This window comes from Citrus sinensis, chromosome 8 (assembly GCF_022201045.2).
Source record: "Citrus sinensis cultivar Valencia sweet orange chromosome 8, DVS_A1.0, whole genome shotgun sequence".
Taxonomy (NCBI): Eukaryota; Viridiplantae; Streptophyta; class Magnoliopsida; order Sapindales; family Rutaceae; genus Citrus; species Citrus sinensis.
The window spans coordinates 9,102,628-9,126,145 of NC_068563.1; the positions used below are offsets into that span (position 1 = coordinate 9,102,628).

Here is a 23,518-nt window from a genome sequence, read left to right on the forward strand (position 1 = left end):
TGAGAAGTGGGATTTTGCTTCTGTTGAGTTCTTAATGCATATTGAGCACATAGTTCTAATTTGAGTAATAGAAATTGTTGTATTATAATTTTTGGTAGAAGTTACAGCAATGAAAGTTTAATTGAGGAGTCAGGTATTGTAAGTTCTTTTGGGATTTGGTTTGCTTTTTGATTCTGTCCGTTACTTCCTTTCTTGTTATAGGTTGGATTAATGGAGAGCTTTTGCTTATGAGAATTGTGTTTGTAAGGTTCACGAGAATTGTTTATGTGATGATAACTGTGTGATTGATAAGAGATTGTGTGTTTTGGATTTTATCTCATGGATTTAGAGTTGGACTGTGTTTGGAATTCGAATAATGTGTTCATGCACATATGATATTTGATGAAATTCCATAAGATTAATTCAATTATTTATGTTTTTTAGTCTGAATTAAGTAGAGCAAAAATTTTATTATGAGTTGATTTCTTGAGTTACTAGCTAGACTAGGTAAAGCAAAGAAATTGTCTTCGTGCACTTTAACTCTTCCTCCTCCTCCATCTAAAATAAAACGATTATTGAAGCTTTTGGAAGTGATTTGTTCTTTTTGTTTGTGCTCTTATTGAGATGATTTACATTTGGTTAAGTATGCTTTTGCTGCTATGCAACAGCACAACAGGCTGTTTTATTGCTGTTTAGCTGCTATTATGCAGCAAAACAGTACCTAGAAGTTCTGGGTGTTGTTTTTACTGTTTACTGTTGTTAATGCAGAAACACAACACCTGAAAGTGTTCAGGTGCTCTTTAGTTGTTATGCAGCAAAAACAGCACCTGGAACTGCTTTTATGTGGTAAAACACTTTCAGGTGCTGTTTAACTGCTGTCATCCAGTAAAAAGAGTATCTGGAAGTTTTCAAATACTGTTTAGCTGCTGTTTATGTAGAAAAAACGCACTTGGAAGTTTCCTTAGGACATATTTAAAGAATTGAATTCATATGCGGGCTGTGAAGATAAAATTTTTTTGGCGCTGGCTGTGAAGATCAAGAATTTTTGGCTAAGTATTGAAGGCAAATTGAAGATACAGTACTAGATTTTTTTTCTTTTTCTAATTTTTTATTATTAGAAAATATACAAGCATGACACATGCATACTTATCATTTTGTATACATTTTTAGGTAATCGGATTTTCATATATGTTAAAGGTTTTGGGTAAAGCTATCTTTTGTATATGAGACATTTAAATGAAATTAATAAGAAATTGCAATGGAACCATAGGCTTGAATTGCAACTTATTATTTATTATTTTTTGGTAATGAATGACAAAAAAACGACGGTTATTATGTAAACACTGTTGTCAAAAATATACATTTAATGACGGTTATAAACAAAAATTCTTATAAATTTTTTTTAAAGAAATGTAATAAATGAGCATTAATAAATGACCTTTTTTAAAAAACAAAATTGAAAGATCCCTTTAAAGATACCTTTAAGGACACTTTAATGATAATTTTTGTAAAAAAAGTCATTAAAATTTATGTAAATACAAATAATGACCTTGTAATAAATAACCGTAATTATAAATACACATCTAATGACGGTTAATGAACCGCCATGAAAAGTATATCTCTTTCAATGTTTACCTAAGATGTTGGTTTTAAAATCCTCATCTTATGCCATTGAAAACCATCATTGTTAATTAATTTTGTATTAGTGTCACCTTGATGTAAGACAAAATTAAATTTAGTTATCTTGGAAAGCATTCTTTATTTTGTTAGAGTCATATTTAGACTATTTTTTAGCTCATCATTTTTTTTTTTGTTGAGTACAATTGTTTTCTCTTATTTGGGTTAACCTATAAAATTTAATTCAAAATTTGATAGGAACGTTGATCAGGATAGAGAATAAAGAAGCATAAATATTATAGCATCAATGTCATATCATCCAATCCATTAGTTCTCAACCATTATTTTTATTTTAATCTAAATTTATGCGTGTTAGTTATTTAAAAAAAAAAAAAGGTAGAGGAGGAGGCAATAAAGCAAAAATCAAATCTGGAACCCTTATCTCCCCAATATTCAAATCATAACAGCCAATTAAAAAAACTACTTAAAAATCACTCAAGTAGGCTTTTGGGGGCACCTATTTTAAAAAATGCAAGTGTGCTCATATAAATATATTACTTATCCCTTACCTTATTCAAAATTCAAGTTCATATTCAATAATAATAAACTAATAATAGTAAGAAAATATAATATTAATTATTAAGTTTGACTTTATAGTATTAGAATTTCTTTTAATTCTTAACAACAACAATAATAATAATTTTTTCTTAAGGGTTAACATAATGTTAGCTTAGACTTACATAAAGTCATAGATCATAGTTCACAATAATATCAATGTGTATTTATAAAATCATGATATTTATAATTTTATTCATTAAAATCATGATATTAACTATTTATTTAATAAATTATAAATATAAATCAATTATAGTACTTTTTTAAACTAAGAATTAAATGAATTTAAAAAACTCGGGCTAATAAAATATATTAAAAGATTCAATTTCAGGTTATTTGTAAAATCATAAAATTTTAAGTTTACTTTCATTATACAAGAGAAAACATTCTTATTGCGGTCTTTTTCACGTGTCGTGCCTTAACCCATCTTTAATTGTGCCACGCTTTTAAGGTCCACGTGCCTAAAATTCTAAGTTTGGCCTAACCCTTGTGCGTGTCGTGCTAGGCTGGGCATCGAATTGTATTAGATATGTATCCCAATTACATACAAAAAATATGTCACACATTAAAACTTCGTGATAAATAATGCTAGGAAGTTTTGGTTCCCACCCAAATTCTCTACAAAATATGTCAAATAAGCATATAAACAAAATAAAGGTGGAGAATAATATCAATCACATAACATAGATTTTATGTGGAAAACTTCACTATCAAAGAAAAAATGCAGCCATCAAGAATGACTAAATAATATCCATCACGTGTAAAATTGTTATAATTAAACTACATTCTCCTAATGGTTTTTTTTTCTTAGATCATCCCAATTACATACAAAAAATTTCTCAATCATACAACATATACTCCACAATCTCACAAATTCTTTCTTCAAATTTTTAACTAAATTGAGAGATGGGATGGGATTTACCAACCCCAGTCTCATCCCGTATATGCAAGTGAGATGAAAAAATGTCTCACTCCCGTCCTTATATTTTTTTTTTTGGAAAAAAATATGTCTCAATCTCGTCCCAAAAGAGATGGGATCCTAGGGGATCCTATCCCAATTAGAAAAATTATCATTCTTAGTTGGCAATGAAACGGAATCGGATGAGATTTGCCAATCCCAGACCCGTCCCGTATATACAAGTGAGATAAATAATGTCTCACTCCCATCCCTATATTTGTAATATTTAGTTATGTCTCACTTTAGCTCCTTTTCTTTCGAACATATTTTTGTTATTAAAGTTTTGGAATTTGTAATATATACTAATAATAAGAAAACATTCTTATTGCGGTCTTTTTCACGTGTCGTGCCTTAACCCATCTTTAATTGTGCCATGCTTTTAAGGTCCACGTGCCTAAAATTCTAAGTTTGGCCTAACCCTTGTGCGTGTCGTGCTAGGCTGGGCATCGAATTGTATTAGATATGTATCCCAATTACATACAAAAAATATGTCACACATTAAAACTTCGTGATAAATAATGCTAGGAAGTTTTGGTTCCCACCCAAATTCTCTACAAAATATGTCAAATAAGCATATAAACAAAATAAAGGTGGAGAATAATATCAATCACATAACATAGATTTTATGTGGAAAACTTCACTATCAAAGAAAAAATGCAGCCATCAAGAATGACTAAATAATATCCATCACGTGTAAAATTGTTATAATTAAACTACATTCTCCTAATGGTTTTTTTTCTTAGATCATCCCAATTACATACAAAAAATTTCTCAATCATACAACATATACTCCACAATCTCACAAATTCTTTCTTCAAATTTTTAACTAAATTGAGAGATGGGATGGGATTTACCAACCCCAGTCTCATCCCGTATATGCAAGTGAGATGAAAAAATGTCTCACTCCCGTCCTTATATTTTTTTTTTTTGGAAAAAAATATGTCTCAATCTCGTCCCAAAAGAGATGGGATCCTAGGGGATCCTATCCCAATTAGAAAAATTATCATTCTTAGTTGGCAATGAAACGGAATCGGATGAGATTTGCCAATCCCAGACCCGTCCCGTATATACAAGTGAGATAAATAATGTCTCACTCCCATCCCTATATTTGTAATATTTAGTTATGTCTCACTTTAGCTCCTTTTCTTTCGAACATATTTTTGTTATTAAAGTTTTGGAATTTGTAATATATACTAATAATATTTAAAAGTGAAATAAAAGATTTTGTGATATAAATCAATTTCTTTTTGTTATGTTGTGGTGCCTTTTAATTTTACCAATAAATCAATAGGCAATGATCCAATTCAATTTTTTATTTTTTTAAAATAAATTAACTAGTGATACCATGGTAACAGTAATCATAGACACTAATAAAATATCAATAACTACTAACACTATGGTGTCATAATATCGGTGATACTGTAGTAATAGTAATCACTGACACCACTTACAAGTGTCACTATTTTTTGACTCTCAGATTACTTACACAATTAACAAGTGTCAGTGAAAGCAATTTCTGACACTATTCTAAAGTCAGTAAAGACCATTTTTCTAGTAGTGATAATATCAATCACATAACAAAAATTTTACGTGGAAGACTTCTCTATCAAAGAAAAAAAATAGCCATCAAGAATGACTAAATAATATCCACCATGTGTAAAATTATTATAACTAAATTACATTCTCCTAATGATTTTTTGCCTTACTCTATCCCAATTACATACAAAAAAATTCTCAATCATACAACAATATTACACAGTCTCCCAAATTATTTATTTAATTTTTTGACTAAATTGAACAACTTTATAATTTGTGCATGTTAAGACTTGTCTTAAATATTGTTATTGGGCACTTATCTATCAGCTTCTGGGCCACGCCGTTTATCCAATACAATTCGAAGTCAAAGTCTAAAGTTTGATTTCCTCAATGTTCTGGTCCGACGATTCTATTATTAGGCTCTTACTTTGAGAATGTTCTAGTTACACAATACTGTTATTAGGATCTTACTTTATGCTTGTGAGACAAGCAGTTTCTCTATCTGTGCACAACTTTAGTTGCCAATCTCATATTAAGCTATTAGGCTCTTACTCTAGGACTCTTACACCTTGAGAAAGTTTTAGTAAAACAATACTATTATTACGCTCTCACTTTAGCCTTTTTAGATAAACAATTTCTCTATCCGTACGTAACTTCGCTAGCTAATTTAATCTGACAAATTACATTTGACAATTACATTTTGACAATTACATTTCTGCAATATATCTTGCTTCCATTTCTAGTAATTCATTATTTAAAGATGTCGGTGGTACGGACAAAATCATACAATTGCCAAATTAGCTAGCTTGATGACTTGGACTGATATTGTATATACCATGCAAAAAACTCAATATGACCCTGCATGCATATTTTTTTACGCAAGAAAGAGACAAAAACATCGCGCAAACATTTAATGGATAATCGCATAATTTCAACTGCTGAGATAGGGAAAAAATCATCCTCACTTGCAAAACTAGTACTGATTAAATAAGATTTATTAAAAGATATATATAACGATCCTTTGTTATATTCAAAGTTTTACATATTTTGCTTAAAATATTAATCCACTCAAAAATGATTAAACAAGCTGAATAATTAGATAGATGCTGATAAATTATAAGAGATAATATAGTGCGGGAACTCTCATTTTTTTTCATGTGAACAAACTTTTAAGCCGTGCAATTTAATAGAGTCAGCTTTCAATGCTATTAAATCGCATGACTTTATAGTTTATTAAAGATTAACTCTGTTAAGTTACGTGTCTACATAAAAAAAAAATGAAAGCGCCCGCACTTAAGAATGATTACACACATATAACTAACCACCAAGCGCTTTATATAGTGGCTACCACCAAGCGCTTTATATATTGGCTACGAACTATAGTATAGAACTAGATGGCAACAGGGACAGCATGAAGGGGTTCAGCCTTTTGTACGGTGAGGCCAAATTTATCTTCCATGTCCATGTTGTGGTTATCAAGCTTCCAATCAAAAGAGTTAATAAGTGAACCCAACATTAGATGTAACATTCTGATTGCCAATGGTAAACCAGGACAAATTCGTCGTCCAGCTCCGAAGGGAATTAGCTCAAAATTCTGGCCTTTGAAATCAGCATTTGACCCTAAGAACCTTTCGGGAATAAAAGTGTGTGGGTTGTCCCATGTGCTTTCATCTCTGCCAATAGCCCATACATTGACAAAAACTTGTGCACCTTTTGGCACTGTGAAGCCTGCAATTGCAACATCTTTTGTGGCTTTGCGGGGAAGTAATAAGGGAACTGCAGGGTGCAATCTCAAAGTTTCTTTAACAACAGCTTGTAGATAAGGTAGCCGAGTGATGTCAGATTCCTCAATTGGTTTACACTTGCCAACTGTTTGTTCTAGCTCCAATTTTGCTTTCAATAAAGCCTCAGGGTTGTGGAGTAGTTCTGCCATTGCCCATTCCATTGTACTTGAAGTTGTGTCATTCCCCGCAATAAACAAATCCTGGTATACGAACACTGTTATTTAACTTGTAATTTGTACTAGAAATTAAGAAAAAGGAAAAGAAATATTACCGCAAAAAAGTGCTTGAGATGTTTTGTTTCAATCTCAACACTCTTGTCTTGGATAATATTGAGAAGAGTATCTAATATATCTTTACATTCGGTGCTAATACTGCAACCATGTTCTTGTCTATGCTTCAATCGTTGATCAACCAAGCGATCAAACACCTCGAGCATCTTGGCACTATAAACTGTGATGCGGCGCTTTATCCCCTGCAGATCAAACTTTTTGAGAAGAGGAAAATGGTCGGACAAGTTAGGCTTTCCTACTTCTTCCAAGATACCAGAAACTGTATCCTTAAACTCTCGCTCATTGGGATTAACCAAATCAATAGAAAAAATTGTGTTGGATAATAAATTAAGTGAAGTATTGAAAGCAGCTTGGCCAACATCTATTGCTTTACCCGCACGGAAATTGTCTTCAACATGAGCAAGAAGGTCTTTGATTTTCTTGCGCCGGAGCTCTTGATTGGCATCGAGTTTCTGACTAGTGAAAATATGCATGTTGCTTATTTTTCGAAGATTTTTCCACATTGTTGAAACTGGAAGCCAGGCCAAACTGAATTCATGGTGCGGGAAGGGCAGTGACAAGATTGCTTCAGGGACCATTCGATCACAGAATGATAAATCATTATTTTGAAGGATGGCTTTGGCCATGCTTGGAGAAGAAACCACTACTGTGGTCACCTGGCCAAGTCTTAGACTCATTATGGGCCCATGAATCTTGGCAAGCTTGGCCAGTGACTTGTGAGGTTTAGCACCTAGCTCCAGAAGGTTTCCGATCACTGGATAAGGCCTCGGTCCCGGTGGAAGCTGTTTGTGTCGTCCTCTGGAAACGAAACTTAAAGCCATCACCCAAACCAATGTGAATACAAGCCACAGTATGCAGTTAATTAACAAATCCATCTTTGAATTGAAGTTGATATTTTGATTTCTCTTTATTTGAAAGTCTCTTCAATACCGTCCCTTCACTTTCTTTTATAGTAGTACCTGGACTCTGGAAGTTGCTTTCTGTCAAAGTTATGGTTGGGAGGTGCCGGCCAAGGAAAGAAAAAAAAGGGAAACTTTGACAAAGAAGAAAGAGGAAGAAAAATGGGTGCCGCCCAAAGAAAATAAGGAAAAAGAAGAGTGAAGAAGATAATGGCGGTGAGAAGAAAAAAAAAATTTAATAGCCAAAACTTTGGCTATAAATAGAGAGGCTCCCTCCTCATTTTATTCATTCCATTTTTTCTTAAGTTTCTCTTCTCTGTTTTGTAAAAGAGAAAGAGTTGTGTGAGAGATTAAGAGTTTTAATACTCTTATGTAATTAGTGAGTGAGAGATTGGGTGTATTAGAGTTTTGAGTTGTAAGCTAAAATATTACAATACTTGTAATCCTTATTTCACTAGTGAAATATTTTTCTTCTGTCTTCGCCCGTGGACGTAGTCTAAAAGTCGAACCACGTAATTTTTAGTGTCCTCTTTTGTGTTTTTTCTTTATTTTCTTATTTTAGCTGTATGTCTACTTCACCCACCAATTTCCTAACACTTACACTATTGTTTCACAACTATTTCAAACACATAACTAAATAAAGTTTTTCGAGTCATGTCACTTTCATATTGCTGGTTCCTTGGGTAATTTGGTCTTCTTAAGACGAGCATTTATTTTGAGTAGAAAGGTCCAATGAGCTTTGATCGCATGAGATTTGAGTTGGAGTTGTTTCCGATCCCCAGGATGTAAAAAATATCCATCCTACAATGCGGGTTCAGTAATAACCAGCCTACGGATGAGGCATACTTCGACTGGGCTTCACTTTGACAAGCTTAGATTTGGTTTGGAATTCAAATTTTATAAAAAAAATATATAAAATATACATTATTTAAAATAATTATATATATTTGGTGAAACCAATTACATATATTTAAAAGTTTATTCATATTTTGAAATCTAATTTTATTAAAATTAAAATTTAAAAATTATAAATAAAATAATTAGAATATTTTTAATTGGAATTGTTCCCAGTTCCCACTTACCATTGACTTTAACCGTTGACCAGACTTTAACCCAAATTTTTTTATTTTTGGTAATTTTTTATGCAATCTTAAATTCAAATATTCGTATGTTTATATATTTTTTTAGAATAATTAATTGAAGGTCCATATTTAATATAATTACATGTGTACCAGTGGTAATAAATACGTGATGATTATTTGGTTTTACATGTGAACAACAAATTGGCCCAAAAGAAGATTTATTATTTGACATGTTCTTATTATTAGTATTTGATTACTATATCAAGATATCACTTACAAGTTAATAGTTTGTCCAAATGTGAAATATTAATGGAGTGTCCATAATCTTGAGATGAAGTTTACCTTTATTTGAATTTAATTTTGTTTTAAGACTAATATGAGATTGTTTTGTTTGTTTGTTGTTCTCTGTTCAGTTATGTCTGTTGTTAGTATTACTGCCAACATTAATTCTATTCCTATGCTAAATGACTCTAATTTCAAGTCATGGCAAGAGAACCTCTTAATAGTTCTCACAGGCATGGATCTTGACATTGTGTTAAGGGTTGATTCTCCCCCACCACTTGCGGATGAAAGTACCCTTGATAACAAGAAGGATATTGAAAGGTAGGAGAGATCAAATCGCATGTGTGATGATTATAAAAAAGAATATTCTGGAAGCATTCTGGGGTTTAATGTTTGAAAAGAAACTACAACTAAGGAGTTCCTTGCAAAACTTGAACAGAGGTTTATTAAGAACAAAAAGACTAAAATTGATATACTCTTAACAAGCCTAATTTCAATAAGGTGTAAAAGAAAAGACAAAAGTAAGAAAAAGAATAAGAAAGTTGCATATACAACACCTCAAAAGAAACAGCAAAAGAAATCGGATGATCCAAAAGCTGTTAATTACTTTTTTTATGGAGCTGAAGGTTATGGTTTGGTTTGTTCTGAGATTAATTTAACTTTAGTACTTAGACACATATGGTGGATAGATTCTAGTGCAACAACTCACATCAGTATGTCTATGCAGGATTGCTTGAATTGTCGAAAGCCTGGTGATGGTGAAAGATACATCTATGTGGGCAATGCAAGACTGTTGAAGTTGAAGCAAATGAAAAATTCAGATTATTATTGAAGACCGGATTTTATTTGGATCTCGATTAAACCTTTTTTGTTCTATCTGTTAGATGAAATTTGATTTACATTTCCGCTTTGGACAAATCTGGTTATTCTTGTTTATTCGGAAATAGAAAATTGAGTTTCTTTCATGATTCAAAACTAGTTGGTTCTGGTTCTTTGTCAAGTAATGATAATCTTTATCTGGTTGATACAATTACTTCATTTAATGAATCCTTACAATTTAGTACATTAAGTTTAAAGAGACAATTAACCAATGAGAATTCAGTTGTGTTATGGCACAGGAGTTTGGGTCATATATCTAGACGGAGAATAGAGAGACTTGTGTCAAACGAAATTCCTGAACCCTTAGATTTCACAGAGTTTGATATTTGTGTTAACTGTATCAAGGAAAAAAAACTAATAAAAGGAGATTTGATGCCGATAGGACTTTGGATGTCTTAGAACTCATACATACGGACATTTGTGGGCCATTCCCTGTGGTTGCTTGGAATGGTCAACAATATTTAATAACGGTCATAGATAATTTTTCTAGATATGGCTACAAATGTCTCTTTTATGGAAAGTCACAGTCCTTGGATATGTTCCAAAATTTTAAGGTTGAAGTTAAGAATCAACTTAGCCAAAGAATTAAAGGCATCAGTTCTGATCGTGGTGGTGAATATTATGGCAGATATGATGGTTCAAGTGAACAACGTTTAGGACCGTTTGCTAAATTCATAGAGGAATGCAGTATCATCCTACAGTACAATATGTTAAGTTCACCTAGTATGAATGGTGTTATTGAAAGACAAAACATGATGCTTAAGGATACGGTGAGGAGTATAATAAGGTGTTGTTGGAAGACAAAAGATGAAATAGGACGCTTAAGGATATAGTGAGGATTATGATTTGTCATTCTACCTTACTAGAATCACCATGGGGAGAAGTGCTTAAGACGCAAGTGTATATCTTTAATAGGGTTCAAACTAAAGCAACTGCCAAAATCTCTCATGAGTTTTGGACAAGTAAGAAGCCTAGTCTAAAGCACTTGCATGTTTGGGGATGTCTAGCTGAGGCATGTTGAGTGTTAGAAAATGCATATTTATAAAGGAGAAAACCGTCATTTTACATTTTAAGTCTTACTAACAACCCTTACTTTTATATATTTAACCTTCTTGTGATTTAATTACATGTGTTTTATTTTAATTAAGTATTTTATGTATTTTAGGGGCATTATAGTCATTTCACAATAAAGGAGAGATCAGACGGCGGAACGGACATCACTGTATACGTTACTGTTCACGACACTGTTCACATAGACGGATGATGACGTGGCATTGACCGATGATGTGGCATTGACTGATGAGGTGTCACGATCCTGTTGGACTAAAATTCTTATGTACTGTTGATGGTGACGTGGCAGCATATCAGTGGACGAAAAATCCCGCGTACGGTGCATGCATCACACAGGATTATTTTCAACCAAACTGCATTACTGTTCAAAGTCGGGTCAAACCGTGTTACTGTTCATCCGCGTGGTCAAACCGTGGACTGTTGACTGATGACGTGGCGCAATCCTGAGCGTCCAAACTGTTTTTAATCCGATGGCCATGATTTACTCCATGTATCTATAAAAAGGGGGCCTCCCCCCCTAATTTGATATCTCTGAATCCATTTTTGGGATCCATTTTCTGTAATTCCTTCTCCATCTTGTATTTTCTTCGTATTTTAATAAATTCTCATTTTGCCCCTAGTTCAATTATGAGTGGCTAATTTTCTTTCAAGCTTGGGTTGAAGGTGAAGTCTCAACATGTGTCATGGGCTTAATTTGGTAAATTTATTTTCTCTTCCCCTCTAGTTTTTGTGGATGTTTTGACTTCTCGTCGACAAATAATACTAATCTTGTCTAGTACCGCCTTGGTTTCACCGGCCCTCTGGTACAAGGTTATTATTATTTGGCACGATAAGCCCTTAGCACCATATTGATTAGAGCGTGGTTCATGAGGTGTGGATTCCCCCCTCATGATTTAATTGGCATTAATACGGATTATTTAGCCCATGATGCATGTTGATACGGATCCAGATACCCAAGTACGTTATTTCAATAGAATTCTCTTCAATTTCTTCTCGCCATTTCAATACCAATTTTAGAATTTATTCTCGCCATTTTAATTTAAGTTGTAGCATATTCCAAATCATTTCCACCACAAATCCAATCACCCATTCACAAAATTAATTCTACACAATTAAAATCCACCTCCTCGTGGGATCGACACTCGTAACCATTGATCTATACTATAATAGATTCGTGCGCTTGCGAGTACATTAAAATTTGCACAATAAGTTTTTGGCGCCATTGCCAGGGAGGTAAGTAATTTTAATTCATAGAATTAATTTTTGTGAATAATTTCTTTTATTTGTTTTCTTGTATTTTTTATTATTAAAAAAAAAGAGTGAATCTACATTTAAAGGTTAGTATTTCTTTTCTTTTTCTCTTCTTTAAAATTCTGTTATTTAATTTTCAAGTTATTTTTTTCTTTGTAATTTTTGTTTATTTTATTAATTTAATTTTTATTTAATTTATTTCATGTATTTTTTTTTTGTGTATTTTTATAGAAAGGTTTTAATAGCGCAATAAAGTTAGTATCGTAATTTCTCCCTCTTCTTTATTTTTATTTGTTTTGTTCCCATCTTTATTTTTTATTTTATTTGTTTTGCATGCATGGTCGTAGGTCATTATTACCTAATCTTGAACCTATCGACCTTGAATTAGAAAAAACACTTCGCACACAAAAGCACATTAAAAATAAATTTGAAATGGATTTGCAACCACAAGAGAGGCCATTTAAGGACTACTTCAGTCCCTTAGCTAATTTGAGTACATCATGCATAAGATACCCAAATGTAGCTGCTAGGAGTTTCGAATTAAAACCTAGTGTGCTAAATTGTCTCCCCACATTTTATGGCCTAGAAAATGAGGATCCATATAATCATCTGAATGATTTTCATGCCATTTGTCAAACTTTTAAATATGAAAATTTTTCAGACGATGATGTTAAACTTAGACTATTCCCATTTTCTTTAAAGGATAGAGCTCGTTCATGGCTTAATACATTGCCTGCTAATAGCATTGCATCATGGGAACAAATGGTTACAAAATTTTTAAATAAATATTTCCCAGTGCATAAAACCAATGCTATTCGCAGGGAAATCTCGGAGTTTACCCAGAAAGATAACGAGCAATTTTTCGAAACATGGGAGCGATTCAATGGGCTACTCTTGAAGTGTCCACATCATGGGTACGAGAAATGGCACCAATGCCAATACTTTTTGGAGGGATTATTGCCAAATGTGCAAGAATGGCTAATGGCAACAAGTGGAGGAGAGCTAATGTCAAAAAGTGCATCCGAGATTTGGGAATTCTTCCAGCGACAAGCGGATAATTCCCAACAACGGAGTCGATCACTCAGGAATACTAGAAGAATTAAAGGAGTAAATGAGGTTCAAATTGGCGAGTCAACTTCGGGAATCAAAGAAGTCAAGGAGATGGTTGAAGGTCTTGCTCGACAAATAGCATCGTTATCGACTGCTAAATCAACAGAGCCACATGACCATGACTCATACTCAGATCAAGCCAATGCCATAGGTGTAATGAGAAAACCATCGAATTACAACCCATACTCCAACACATATAACCCTGGATGGAGAGACCACCCCAATTTTTCATGGTCTCAAGGATTCCAACAGAATGGACCAGCAGCTCCAGCTCCACCAATGCAACAAATTTCTCAAAATCCTCAAGCCTCTCAGCCCCCATTTAGACCATACAATCAGAACCAGAACTACTCTCAACTCAGACCATGGGAGGATTCATCCCAAAATCTCAAGAATCTTACTCACTCTACGATTGAGCAACAGAACCGCACCATTGATGGACTACGAAATGAGTTGAGAGCAGGCTTCAACTCACAAGCTCAATCAGTTTCAAGCCTCGAGAAGATGGTGGGACAACTTGCTTCTTCAGTTCAGACATTGGCAATGACTGTTGAGAAAGGCAAATTTCCAAGTCAACCAGTGCCTAATCCTAAAGGAGTACATGAAGCAAGTACCAGTTCACCACAGCAGCATGGAGAGGTCAAAGCAGTCATGACCTTGAGAAAAGGAAAAGAAGTCGACAACAAAGTGGAGATGCCGGTGACAAAAGAAAATCAAATCGTACCTGTGAATGTTGAGGACTCACCACCGGAGGAAAAAGAAGAAACCAACCCACGAGAATATATTCCTAAAGCTCCATTTCCTCAGAGGTTAGCGAAAGGAAAGAAGGGAAAATCCACAGGTGAGATTCTTGAAATCTTCAAACAGGTAAGTGTTAACATTCCTTTGCTAGATGCTATTAAACAAGTTCCATCTTATGCCAAGTTTCTTAAAGACCTTTGTACTAAAAAGAGAAATATGCATGTTCAAAAGAAGGCATTTTTAACAGAAAACGTTAGTTCTATACTCCAACATAAAATTCCTTTAAAATGCAAAGACCCAGGCTCCCCCACTATCTCATGTAGTATAGGGAACCACACAATTGAGAATGCTTTGTTGGATTTAGGAGCTAGTGTAAATCTTTTGCCTTACTCTGTATTCGTGAAACTTGGACTTGGAGAATTACACCCAACTCCAGTGGTGTTACAACTTGCAGATCGGTCTACAAAAATACCTCGTGGTATTGTGGAGGACGTGCTTATCCAGGTAGACAAGTTTTATTTTCCTATTGATTTCATTGTAATTGACACTCAACCAATACAGGATTCAAGGAAGCACATCCCCATTATTCTAGGCCGATCTTTCTTGGCAACTGCAGATGCTCACATTCAATGTAGGACTGGAAATATGCAGTTGTCCTTCGGCAACATGACTATGGAGCTAAACATTTTCAACATTGCCAAACAACCTCACAGTGCAGATGATGGAATTGTTGATGTGGATTTAATTGAAGCATTAGTTGATGATACTTTTCTTTCAAACCTTAGTGATGATCCTTTACAAACATGTTTAACTCACTTTGGTTTGGATTTTGATATTGACAGATCAGTCGATGAGGTCAACGCCTTGCTTGACTCAGCACCATCTATGGATACTAATAAATGGAAGTCAAGAGTTGAACAACTAGCACCATCAGAGAAGAAACTCATCCCATCATCAGAATCACCACCGAAACTCGAGCTCAAACCATTGCCCAACACTTTGGAATATGCATTTTTGGGAAAAGAAAGTACTCTGCCGGTAATCATCTCATCATCTCTCAATGATGAACAAAAAGGTAAGTTGTTGGATGTTTTGAAAGAGCACAAAGGGGCATTAGGATGGACCATAGCAGACATTAAAGGTATAAACCCAGTAGACTGCATGCATTACATTCACCTTGATGAAAATGCTAAAACTACTAGGGAGATGCAACGTCGGTTAAATCCTAACATGAAAGAAGTTGTTAGAACAGAAGTCTTTAAGCTATTAGACGCAGGTATCATTTACCCCATTTCTGATAGTTCATGGGTCAGTCCTGTACAAGTTGTCCCCAAAAAGTCAGGAGTCACAGTAGTTACGAATGCTGATAATGAATTGATACCCACTAGAGTAACTACAGGATGGCGTGTATGCATTGATTATAGAAAGTTGAATTCTGTCACACGTAAAGACCATTTTCCTTTACCATTTATCGATCAAATGCTTGATAGATTAGCAGGCCATGAATTTTATTGCTTTCTAGATGGCTACTCAGGATATAATCAGATTCCCATAGCACCAAAAGATCAAGAGAAAACTACTTTCACTTGCCCTTTTGGCACATTTGCATATAGGAGAATGCCATTTGGATTATGTAATGCACCTGCTACATTTCAACGATGCATGTTAAGCATTTTTTCTGATATGGTTGAACGATTCCTTGAAGTCTTTATGGATGACTTTTCTGTCTTTGGTGATTCGTTTGATCAATGTTTACATCATCTAACACTAGTTCTGCAGAGATGTATCGAGAAGAACTTGGTCTTAAATTGGGAGAAATGCCATTTTATGGTAAAACAAGGTATTGTTCTCGGTCACATCATTTTGAGCAAAGGTATTGAGGTTGACAAAGCCAAGGTGGATCTCATTTCTAATCTTCCTCCACCCAAAACAGTCAGAGAAGTAAGATCTTTCCTTGGGCATGCTGGTTTCTATAGACGTTTCATTAAAGATTTTAGCAAAGTTTCTAGACCCTTATGCAATTTACTTGCTAAGGATGCACCTTTTGTCTTTAATGATTCATGTCTTGTGGCATTTGAAAAATTAAAGCATTTGTTGACATCATCACCCATCATTCAGCCCCCAAACTGGAGCTTACCATTTGAGCTCATGTGTGATGCATCTGACTATGCAGTAGGAGCAGTATTAGGACAAAGAGTTGATCGAATTCCCCACGTTATTTACTATGCTAGTATGACATTAAATGATGCACAGTTGAACTATTCAACTACTGAAAAAGAAATGCTAGCAGTAGTGTTTGCATTGGAAAAATTTCGATCATATCTCATTGGTTGTAAAATAATTATATTCACGGATCATGCTGCTCTTAAATATCTTCTCACAAAGAAAGATGCAAAAGCTAGACTAATTCGTTAGGTGTTACTTTTGCAGGAATTTGACTTGGAATTCAAAGATAAGAAAGGGACAGAAAATGTTGTGGCGGACCATCTCTCTCGTCTCCATCTTGACACAATTACAGAGCCATTAATATTGAATGAGTCATTTCCAGATGAAAAATTAATGAGTGTGGAAGTATTACCTTGGTATGCTGATATAGTTAATTATCTTGTTACAGGTAAACTTCCTGAGCATTGGACCAAGCAAGACAAGGCAAAATTCTTTGCAGAGATAAAGAATTTCTTTTGGGATGACCCGTATTTGTTCAAGTATTGTGCGGATCAAATTGTTAGACGATCTGTCCCAGAAAGTGAAATTCAAAATATCCTTTCATTCTGCCATGAACAAGCTTGTGGAGGCCATTTCAGTGCTAAGAAAACAGCGACTAAAGTTTTACAATGTGGTTTCTATTGGCCATCTATATTTCGAGACGCTTACACTTTCTGTTCTTCATGTGATAGGTTTCAACGAATGGGAAGCATTACGTGAAGGAATATGATGCCACTAAATCCAATTTTAGTGGTTGAGATTTTTGACGTATGGGGTATCGACTTCATGGGACCCTTTCCCCCGTCTTTTGGTCATCAATACATATTGGTTGCTGTTGACTACGTATCCAAATGGGTAGAAGCAATTTCATGCAGAACTAATGATCACAAAGTGGTGATAGCATTTTTGAAAAGCAACATTGTTTCACGCTTTGGATTCCCTCAAGCAATAATCAGTGATGGTGGTGCCCACTTTTGTAACAAAGCATTCAAAGCACTTTTGACAAAGTATTCAATCACACACAAAGTGGCGACCCCGTATCATCCGCAAACCAGTGGCCAAGTTGAGATATCCAATCAAGAAATAAAGCACATATTAGAAAAAACGGTGAGGCCAGACAGGAAAGATTGGTCATTAAGACTTGATGATGCATTATGGGCATATAGAACGGCTTTCAAGACCCCGATTAGGATGTCACCCTACAGGCTAGTGTATGGAAAAGCTTGCCACCTACCTGTGGAACTCGAGCATCGTGCGTATTGGGCCATCAAGAAATTCAATTTTGACATGCAGCAAGCCAGCTCAGAAAGAAGATTACAGCTGGCAGAACTTGAAGAAATTCGCAATGATGCATACGAAAATGCCAAGATTTACAAGCAACGAATGAAAGTCTTCCATGATAAGCAAATTATGAGAAAATCGTTCACTCCAGGTCAGAAAGTGCTTTTATTCAATTCTCGCTTGCACCTATTCCCAGGTAAGTTACGCTCTCGTTGGTCTGGCCCATTTATTGTTCATACTGTTTTTCCACATGGGGCAATTGAAATTAAAGACCCAAAGAACGGTGTCACGTTTAAAGTTAATGGTCAAAGATTAAAGCCATATCTAGAGTACCAACCACATGAAGAAGACACCGAAATAAATTTGAGTGACCCACCAAATTTGAATTGATTTTTTTTTCTTTTCGTTGATTTGATTTTTCTTTCTTTCTTTTTATTATTATTCTTTTGCTAATTGAAATTGTTTTTGCATAAGTGTGTTTATTTTACCATTAAGTTTTCTCTTATCATTTTTAATCATGAGTCTCATACTTAGACCGTTCCTCCTGAACATTCTTAAACCACTTCAACGTGTCAAAACTCATCTCAAAAGGCAGATTCAATTTTGTAAAACACAACGCATTTGGGCTCTACAACCACCAGAGTTAGTAGCCTATGTTGAGGGTTTAGAACGCCAACTCAGAGACATTGAGAGAAGTGTTTACGACATCCAGTTGGAGCTTGAGGTAAATTCAATAAGAGGACGATTTTAATTTTCTTTGTGTGTTTTAATTTGTTTTTCTGTTTGAGTGCTTTAGTTTGTTACCCCGGTGAAGTGGCGGATAACGGTACTCCGTGACAATCAAGTCGGTTACTTCAGTTTCCCATAATAACTGATATTCTGAGGCAAAGGTATGGACAGAAACGAGATTCTAGCGAAACTTCACAAGCGATTCCCTTCACTTCCTCAGAATGCCCTCCTTACAATCTATAAAGCTCGGTCCGAACGCATGCGATTACTCATGAGGAATAACATACCTGCTGACAACCGTTGGTTAATCGAGGCTAAAGTACGATCGGCAGGTGAGTTACCTCCAAAATTTATTGCATACATGCCTGGTTGTGGTAAAGGAAATTATGCAAGAAAACGACGAGCTCGAAGAATTTCTGTTGCTTGTCATAAGTGTGCCAGAATGAGTTGCAATAAAAACCCATGTTCTTTAGGAATGATGTCTGATAACAGGGAAGATAAGATTCAATTCATTAGGGATGGCTTGAATAAGGAGTCATTGGATGATATCCTTTTGTCTCTTGAAACGCATCCCAGTGGATATGTGCAAGGAGTGATTCTCCAGTTATGGCCATTATTCCAGAAAGAGCATGCACGATATAGTCTCGGGAATCTGACTATAAATGACCCTGTTTGCCAGTTTATAAGAAAACTGGACAGGAAGCCTATCCTCGACCCATAGAGGGCGTTCAAGCCGTTTCTGGACGTAAAACCAGAGGAAGATGTGAGCCACAGTCGCAACTACCTGTAAATATCCTTTTACTTTATTGTTATTTTATTTCACTATTGTCTTATTGTTTGCATTATTGTCTTTAATAATTTTATTACTGTTTACTTTTTCCTTTTTACTGTTTTCTTTTTGACTTGCGAGCCACGTGCTTTACGCGTTATTTGACACTGACATATTACCTCATACACAACCATGGCCCACTATCACCGAGACTCTTAAATGTGATTTCTTTTTTGTCAAGCACTCACAAATTATTTTTGAGAAGTATCACAATGTCAGCTACTCCCAATAGACAATTCAAGAACATTTGTGTGCTTTCTGGATTTACATATGGCAAACATAAAGAGTTCGTTGAGGCAGCCATAGATCTTGGTCGAAGCATAGCAGCGAGAAAATTACACTTGGTGTATGGAGGAGGCAATCGAGGGTTATCAAAAATGGTCTCAGAAGCAGCTTTTATCAGAGGAAGTCAAGTGTTAGGCATCATCCCAAGATTCTTAAAACCATTGGGCAGTTCGTCTGACTCATCAACTGGAGAAGAGTTAGTCGTCTCAGGTATGCAGGAAAGAATAACTGAAATGCTTAATCATGCTGATGCTTTTATTTTCCTTCCAGGAGATCTTGCAACACTAGAGGCACTTATCACGCTAGCATCTTGGGCCCATCTCCACATCCACCAAAAACCCATCGGTTTGTTAAATGTCAATAACTTTTATGATGGCTTTATCGCATTTCTTAACCATGCAATAAAAAACTATTTCATTCCCGCTAATGTGAAAAAACTTTTTGTTTGTGCTCACACTGCTAATGAGCTACTTGATCTGTTACAAGCTTATCGACCGGAGCCAGACCCCTGGACCTTCGTGTTGGAGCGTCCAAATAATGATGGTAACAGTAGCAGCAGTAAGAAGTACAAATTAGATTTAACTCTCCGCCTATAAATATTTTCTTCTGTGTTGCACCACCCAGGTGATGTCTTCTAAACTCTACTTCTTTCCTTTCAAACATTGAGGACAATGTTTCGTTCTGGTTGGGGGGAGGGAATAGTCGACAATTGTGGAATTTTGGTTAAGTTTTTACTAATTTTTTGTTGTAGAAACTAACTGTTGCTAACTTTTTGTGTTGAAGATGGCTGAATATGGAGTGTAGTGACTCTAGAAACGCATCTTCATCGTTTATAAAAAAAAAAAAAAATTCAGACATTTTCTTTTTCTTTATTATGTGTTTATGTTTATTTTTCTTCTTTTTAATTTCTCCTCTATAAATATACATTTTCCAACTTTTGAGTCGAAGATGACTGAATATGGAGTATAGTTCCTCTAGAAACGCATCTTCTTTTAAAAAAAAAAAAATCATTTTCGTTTTCTATCATTTTACTTGTAACTTTTCTAATTAGTTTTTATGCATCATTTTCACATTTCTGCATGCATATTTTCCTTTCATGTTTAGAATAGGTTGGGGGGTAGAATGATGTTTAAAAAAAAAAATGTGTGATTTGTTTTAACATTGGATGACATGATTAATTTCAAATTTTAGTATTTGTATTATCTTTGGTCTTAAGTGATGTTACGCTATGTTTGCTACTTTACATGTTGATGTCGGAGACAAATGTGAGTTGCTTGAAGGAATGAACATGTCATAATAAGTACCAAGTGAGTTTTTGAGCCTATTATTTTTCTTGGAGAATAACCCTTTTGCCCACTCTTTATACAGCTTAGCAGTTTATTATTTTATACACGATCTCTAAATTACTTTTGAGTTAACCCTTAAAAAAAAAATTGTAAAATAAAAAAAAAAAGAAAAAAGAGTGTGTTGCTACATTTGGAGGCCCATCTAACTAGTAGATATGGAAGATTATTTAGAGCCCTAAAAGACGATGGAGAGGCCATCTTTGATCCATTTGAGCCTTTCAAGCCATCCCTTTTATTAAATATCCATAGTTAACCCTTTTGAGCCTTTAAAAAAAAAAAAAAAGGTGGAAAGGTGGACCAATTGGAAATAAAGTTTAATCTCACTAAGGTTTAGTTTATTCATAATTAACCCTTTTCTGCATAAATAAAGTTTTAGTTTATTCATACTCTGATTTTAGTTTAGTTTAATCTCACTAAGGTTTAAAGGTGGACCAATTGGAAATAGGCATGTGAAGATCATAATGCATGAAATTTTCATGCTGCACATCCACATCATGATCCATGTCATTAAATGGTATTGGCATAATGGTCATTGATGGGTCGAGTTACGATAATTATAACGAAGGTCATTTTGATCCTATATTAGTATGATTGATGGACCGAATTGGTTGTAGATACATTTCAGTATTGACAATAAGGTTGAGCTCATACGGTTATTTTTTGCAAAGCATCATTATAAAGTTACATATAGAGTCCAAGTGGGAGATTGCTAAATTTTTAAATCTAGCATTATTCGATTCTTAATCCAACATTAGGCTTATATGTGAATAATTATGTGTTGCAGACTATCATATAAGGTTAAGCCTAATTAAAAGTTATCTATTAAGGTTTTTGATATTATGGGCTTTAATGTATCTAATAAGGTGTGAGCCTTTAATGTATAAAAACCTAATGATATTCTAATTCTATGATGGATAGAATTATGAATACCTAATGACACCAGGAAACAGCTGTCTATATAAGTGGTTATGGTCCCCAAGTGATAACTCCATGAATGAGAGTTATCATTGTTGTGCAAATTTTATTGAACTCGCAAGTGCACGAATCTATTGTAGTATAGATCAATGGTGACAAGTGTCGATCTCACGAGGAGGTGGATTTTAATTATATGTAGAATTAATTTTGTAAATGGGTGGTTGGATGTGGTGAAAATGATTTGGATTATCCTCAAATTGGAATTGAAATGGCGAGAATAAATTGAAGAGTAATCTATTGAGATGACGTACTTGGGTATCTGGATCCGTATCAACATGCATCATGGACTAAATAATCCTTATTAATGCCAATTAAATCATGAGGGGGGAATCCACACCTCATGAATCACGCTCTAATCAATATGGTGCGAAGGGCTTATCGTGCCAAATAATAATAACCTTGTACTAGTACCGCCTTGGTTTCACCGGCCCCCTAGTACAAGGTTATTATTATTTGTCGACGAGAAGTCAAAACATCCACAAAAATTAGAGGGGAAAAGAAAGTAAATTTACCAAATAAAGCCCATGACACATGTTGAGACTTCACCTTCAACCCAAGCTTGAAAGAAAATTAGCTACTTATAATTGAACTAGGGGTAAAATGGAAATTTATTAAAATACGTAGAAAATACAAGATGGAGAAGGAATTACAGAAAATGGATCCCAAAAATGGATTCAGAGATATCAAATTAGGGGGGAGAGACCCCCTTTTTATAGATACATGGAGTAAATCATGGCCAACGGATTAAAAACAGTTTGGACGCTCAGGATTGCGCCACGTCATCAGTCAATAATACGCGGTTTGACCACGTGGATGAACAGTAACACGGTTTGACCCGGGTTGAACAGTGACGCGGTTTGGTTGAAAATAATCCTGTGTGATGCATGTACCGTATGCGAGATTTTTCGTCCACTGATATGCTGCCACGTCACCATCAACAGTACATAAGAATTTTAGCCCAACAGGATCGTGACACCTCATCAGTCAATGCCACATCATCGGTCAATGTCACGTCATCGATCCGTCTATGTGAACAGTGTCATGAACAATACCGTAGACAGTACCGTACATGTGAATAGTGTCATTTTTCCTTTTATGCTCCTCCTAAGGTTTTCGACCTTCCTGAGTTCAAAAGTGATGTCTGTTTTTCCGTCTGATCTCTCGTTTATTGTGAAATGACCATGATGCCCTAAAATACATAAAATACTTAATTAAAATAAAACACACATAATTAAATTACAAGAAGCTTAAATACATAAAAGTAAGGGTTGTTAGTAAGACTTGAAATGTAAAATGACGATTTTTTCCTTTATAAATATGCATTTTCTAACACTCAACAATCATAACATTTCTAGACCTAAATTAATATTACTTGGAGAGTTAATGGTGAATTTTTATCCCATTCTTATTAAATTTTGCATGAGTATAATAATTTGATGTGTTTTAGATCATTTTTAGCTTTGATTAAATGTGATATTGTAGGTGACCAAAAAGCTCATGCTTTGTTGATGGATGATGTAGAAGAGCGACTACATTGTTGCAGTAATGAGCTTGTAGGAAACAACAAAAGACTTATCTGTATATGAGCAAAAACAAGCCTAAGCTAGAGAAAATGTTAGAGCACATGCTGCAGCAATCCAGGATTGAGTACAGACAAAACTGTCTAGGCTATTCACGCGATATTTGACAGATTCTGCTGCGGCCATTACTGCACTACCACTGTCAAGTGCAGACAAAATAATGGTAGGCATGATAGGTAATATAAAAAGAAATT

At 34.7% G+C, this 23,518-nt stretch overlaps 1 protein-coding gene, 1 long non-coding RNA gene and 1 other non-coding gene across 5 annotated transcripts in view; 1 reads left to right on the plus strand and 2 right to left on the minus strand.

Annotated features, from left to right (window-relative positions):
* LOC102614620 (geraniol 8-hydroxylase-like) overlaps nt 1–7,966 on the minus strand; it is a 74,081-nt gene extending 66,115 nt beyond the window's left edge. The window contains exons 1-2 of one of the 3 annotated variants that reach the window (XM_052432492.1): nt 6,761–7,966; nt 6,416–6,689 (exon numbers count right to left, since the gene is read on the minus strand). In XM_052432492.1, the coding sequence (XP_052288452.1) occupies nt 6,416–6,689; nt 6,761–7,654 (1,168 nt within the window). In that variant the 5' untranslated portion in view covers nt 7,655–7,966. Of the gene's footprint in view, nt 1–5,685; nt 6,690–6,760 lie in introns of those variants that run through there. The other 2 variants (XM_015526306.3, XM_052432493.1) reach the window with 2 other exon arrangements.
* A 35-nt stretch (nt 7,967–8,001) lies between these two features.
* LOC127899202 (uncharacterized) lies at nt 8,002–10,005 on the plus strand. The gene is made up of 2 exons (XR_008051162.1): nt 8,002–9,363; nt 9,770–10,005. It is a non-coding gene; the product is annotated as an uncharacterized LOC127899202 (long non-coding RNA).
* A 3,051-nt stretch (nt 10,006–13,056) lies between these two features.
* Nucleotides 13,057–13,160, minus strand: LOC127899486 (small nucleolar RNA R71). The gene has a single exon (XR_008051363.1). It is a non-coding gene; the product is annotated as a small nucleolar RNA R71 (small nucleolar RNA).
* Nucleotides 13,161–23,518: the final 10,358 nt, after the last annotated feature.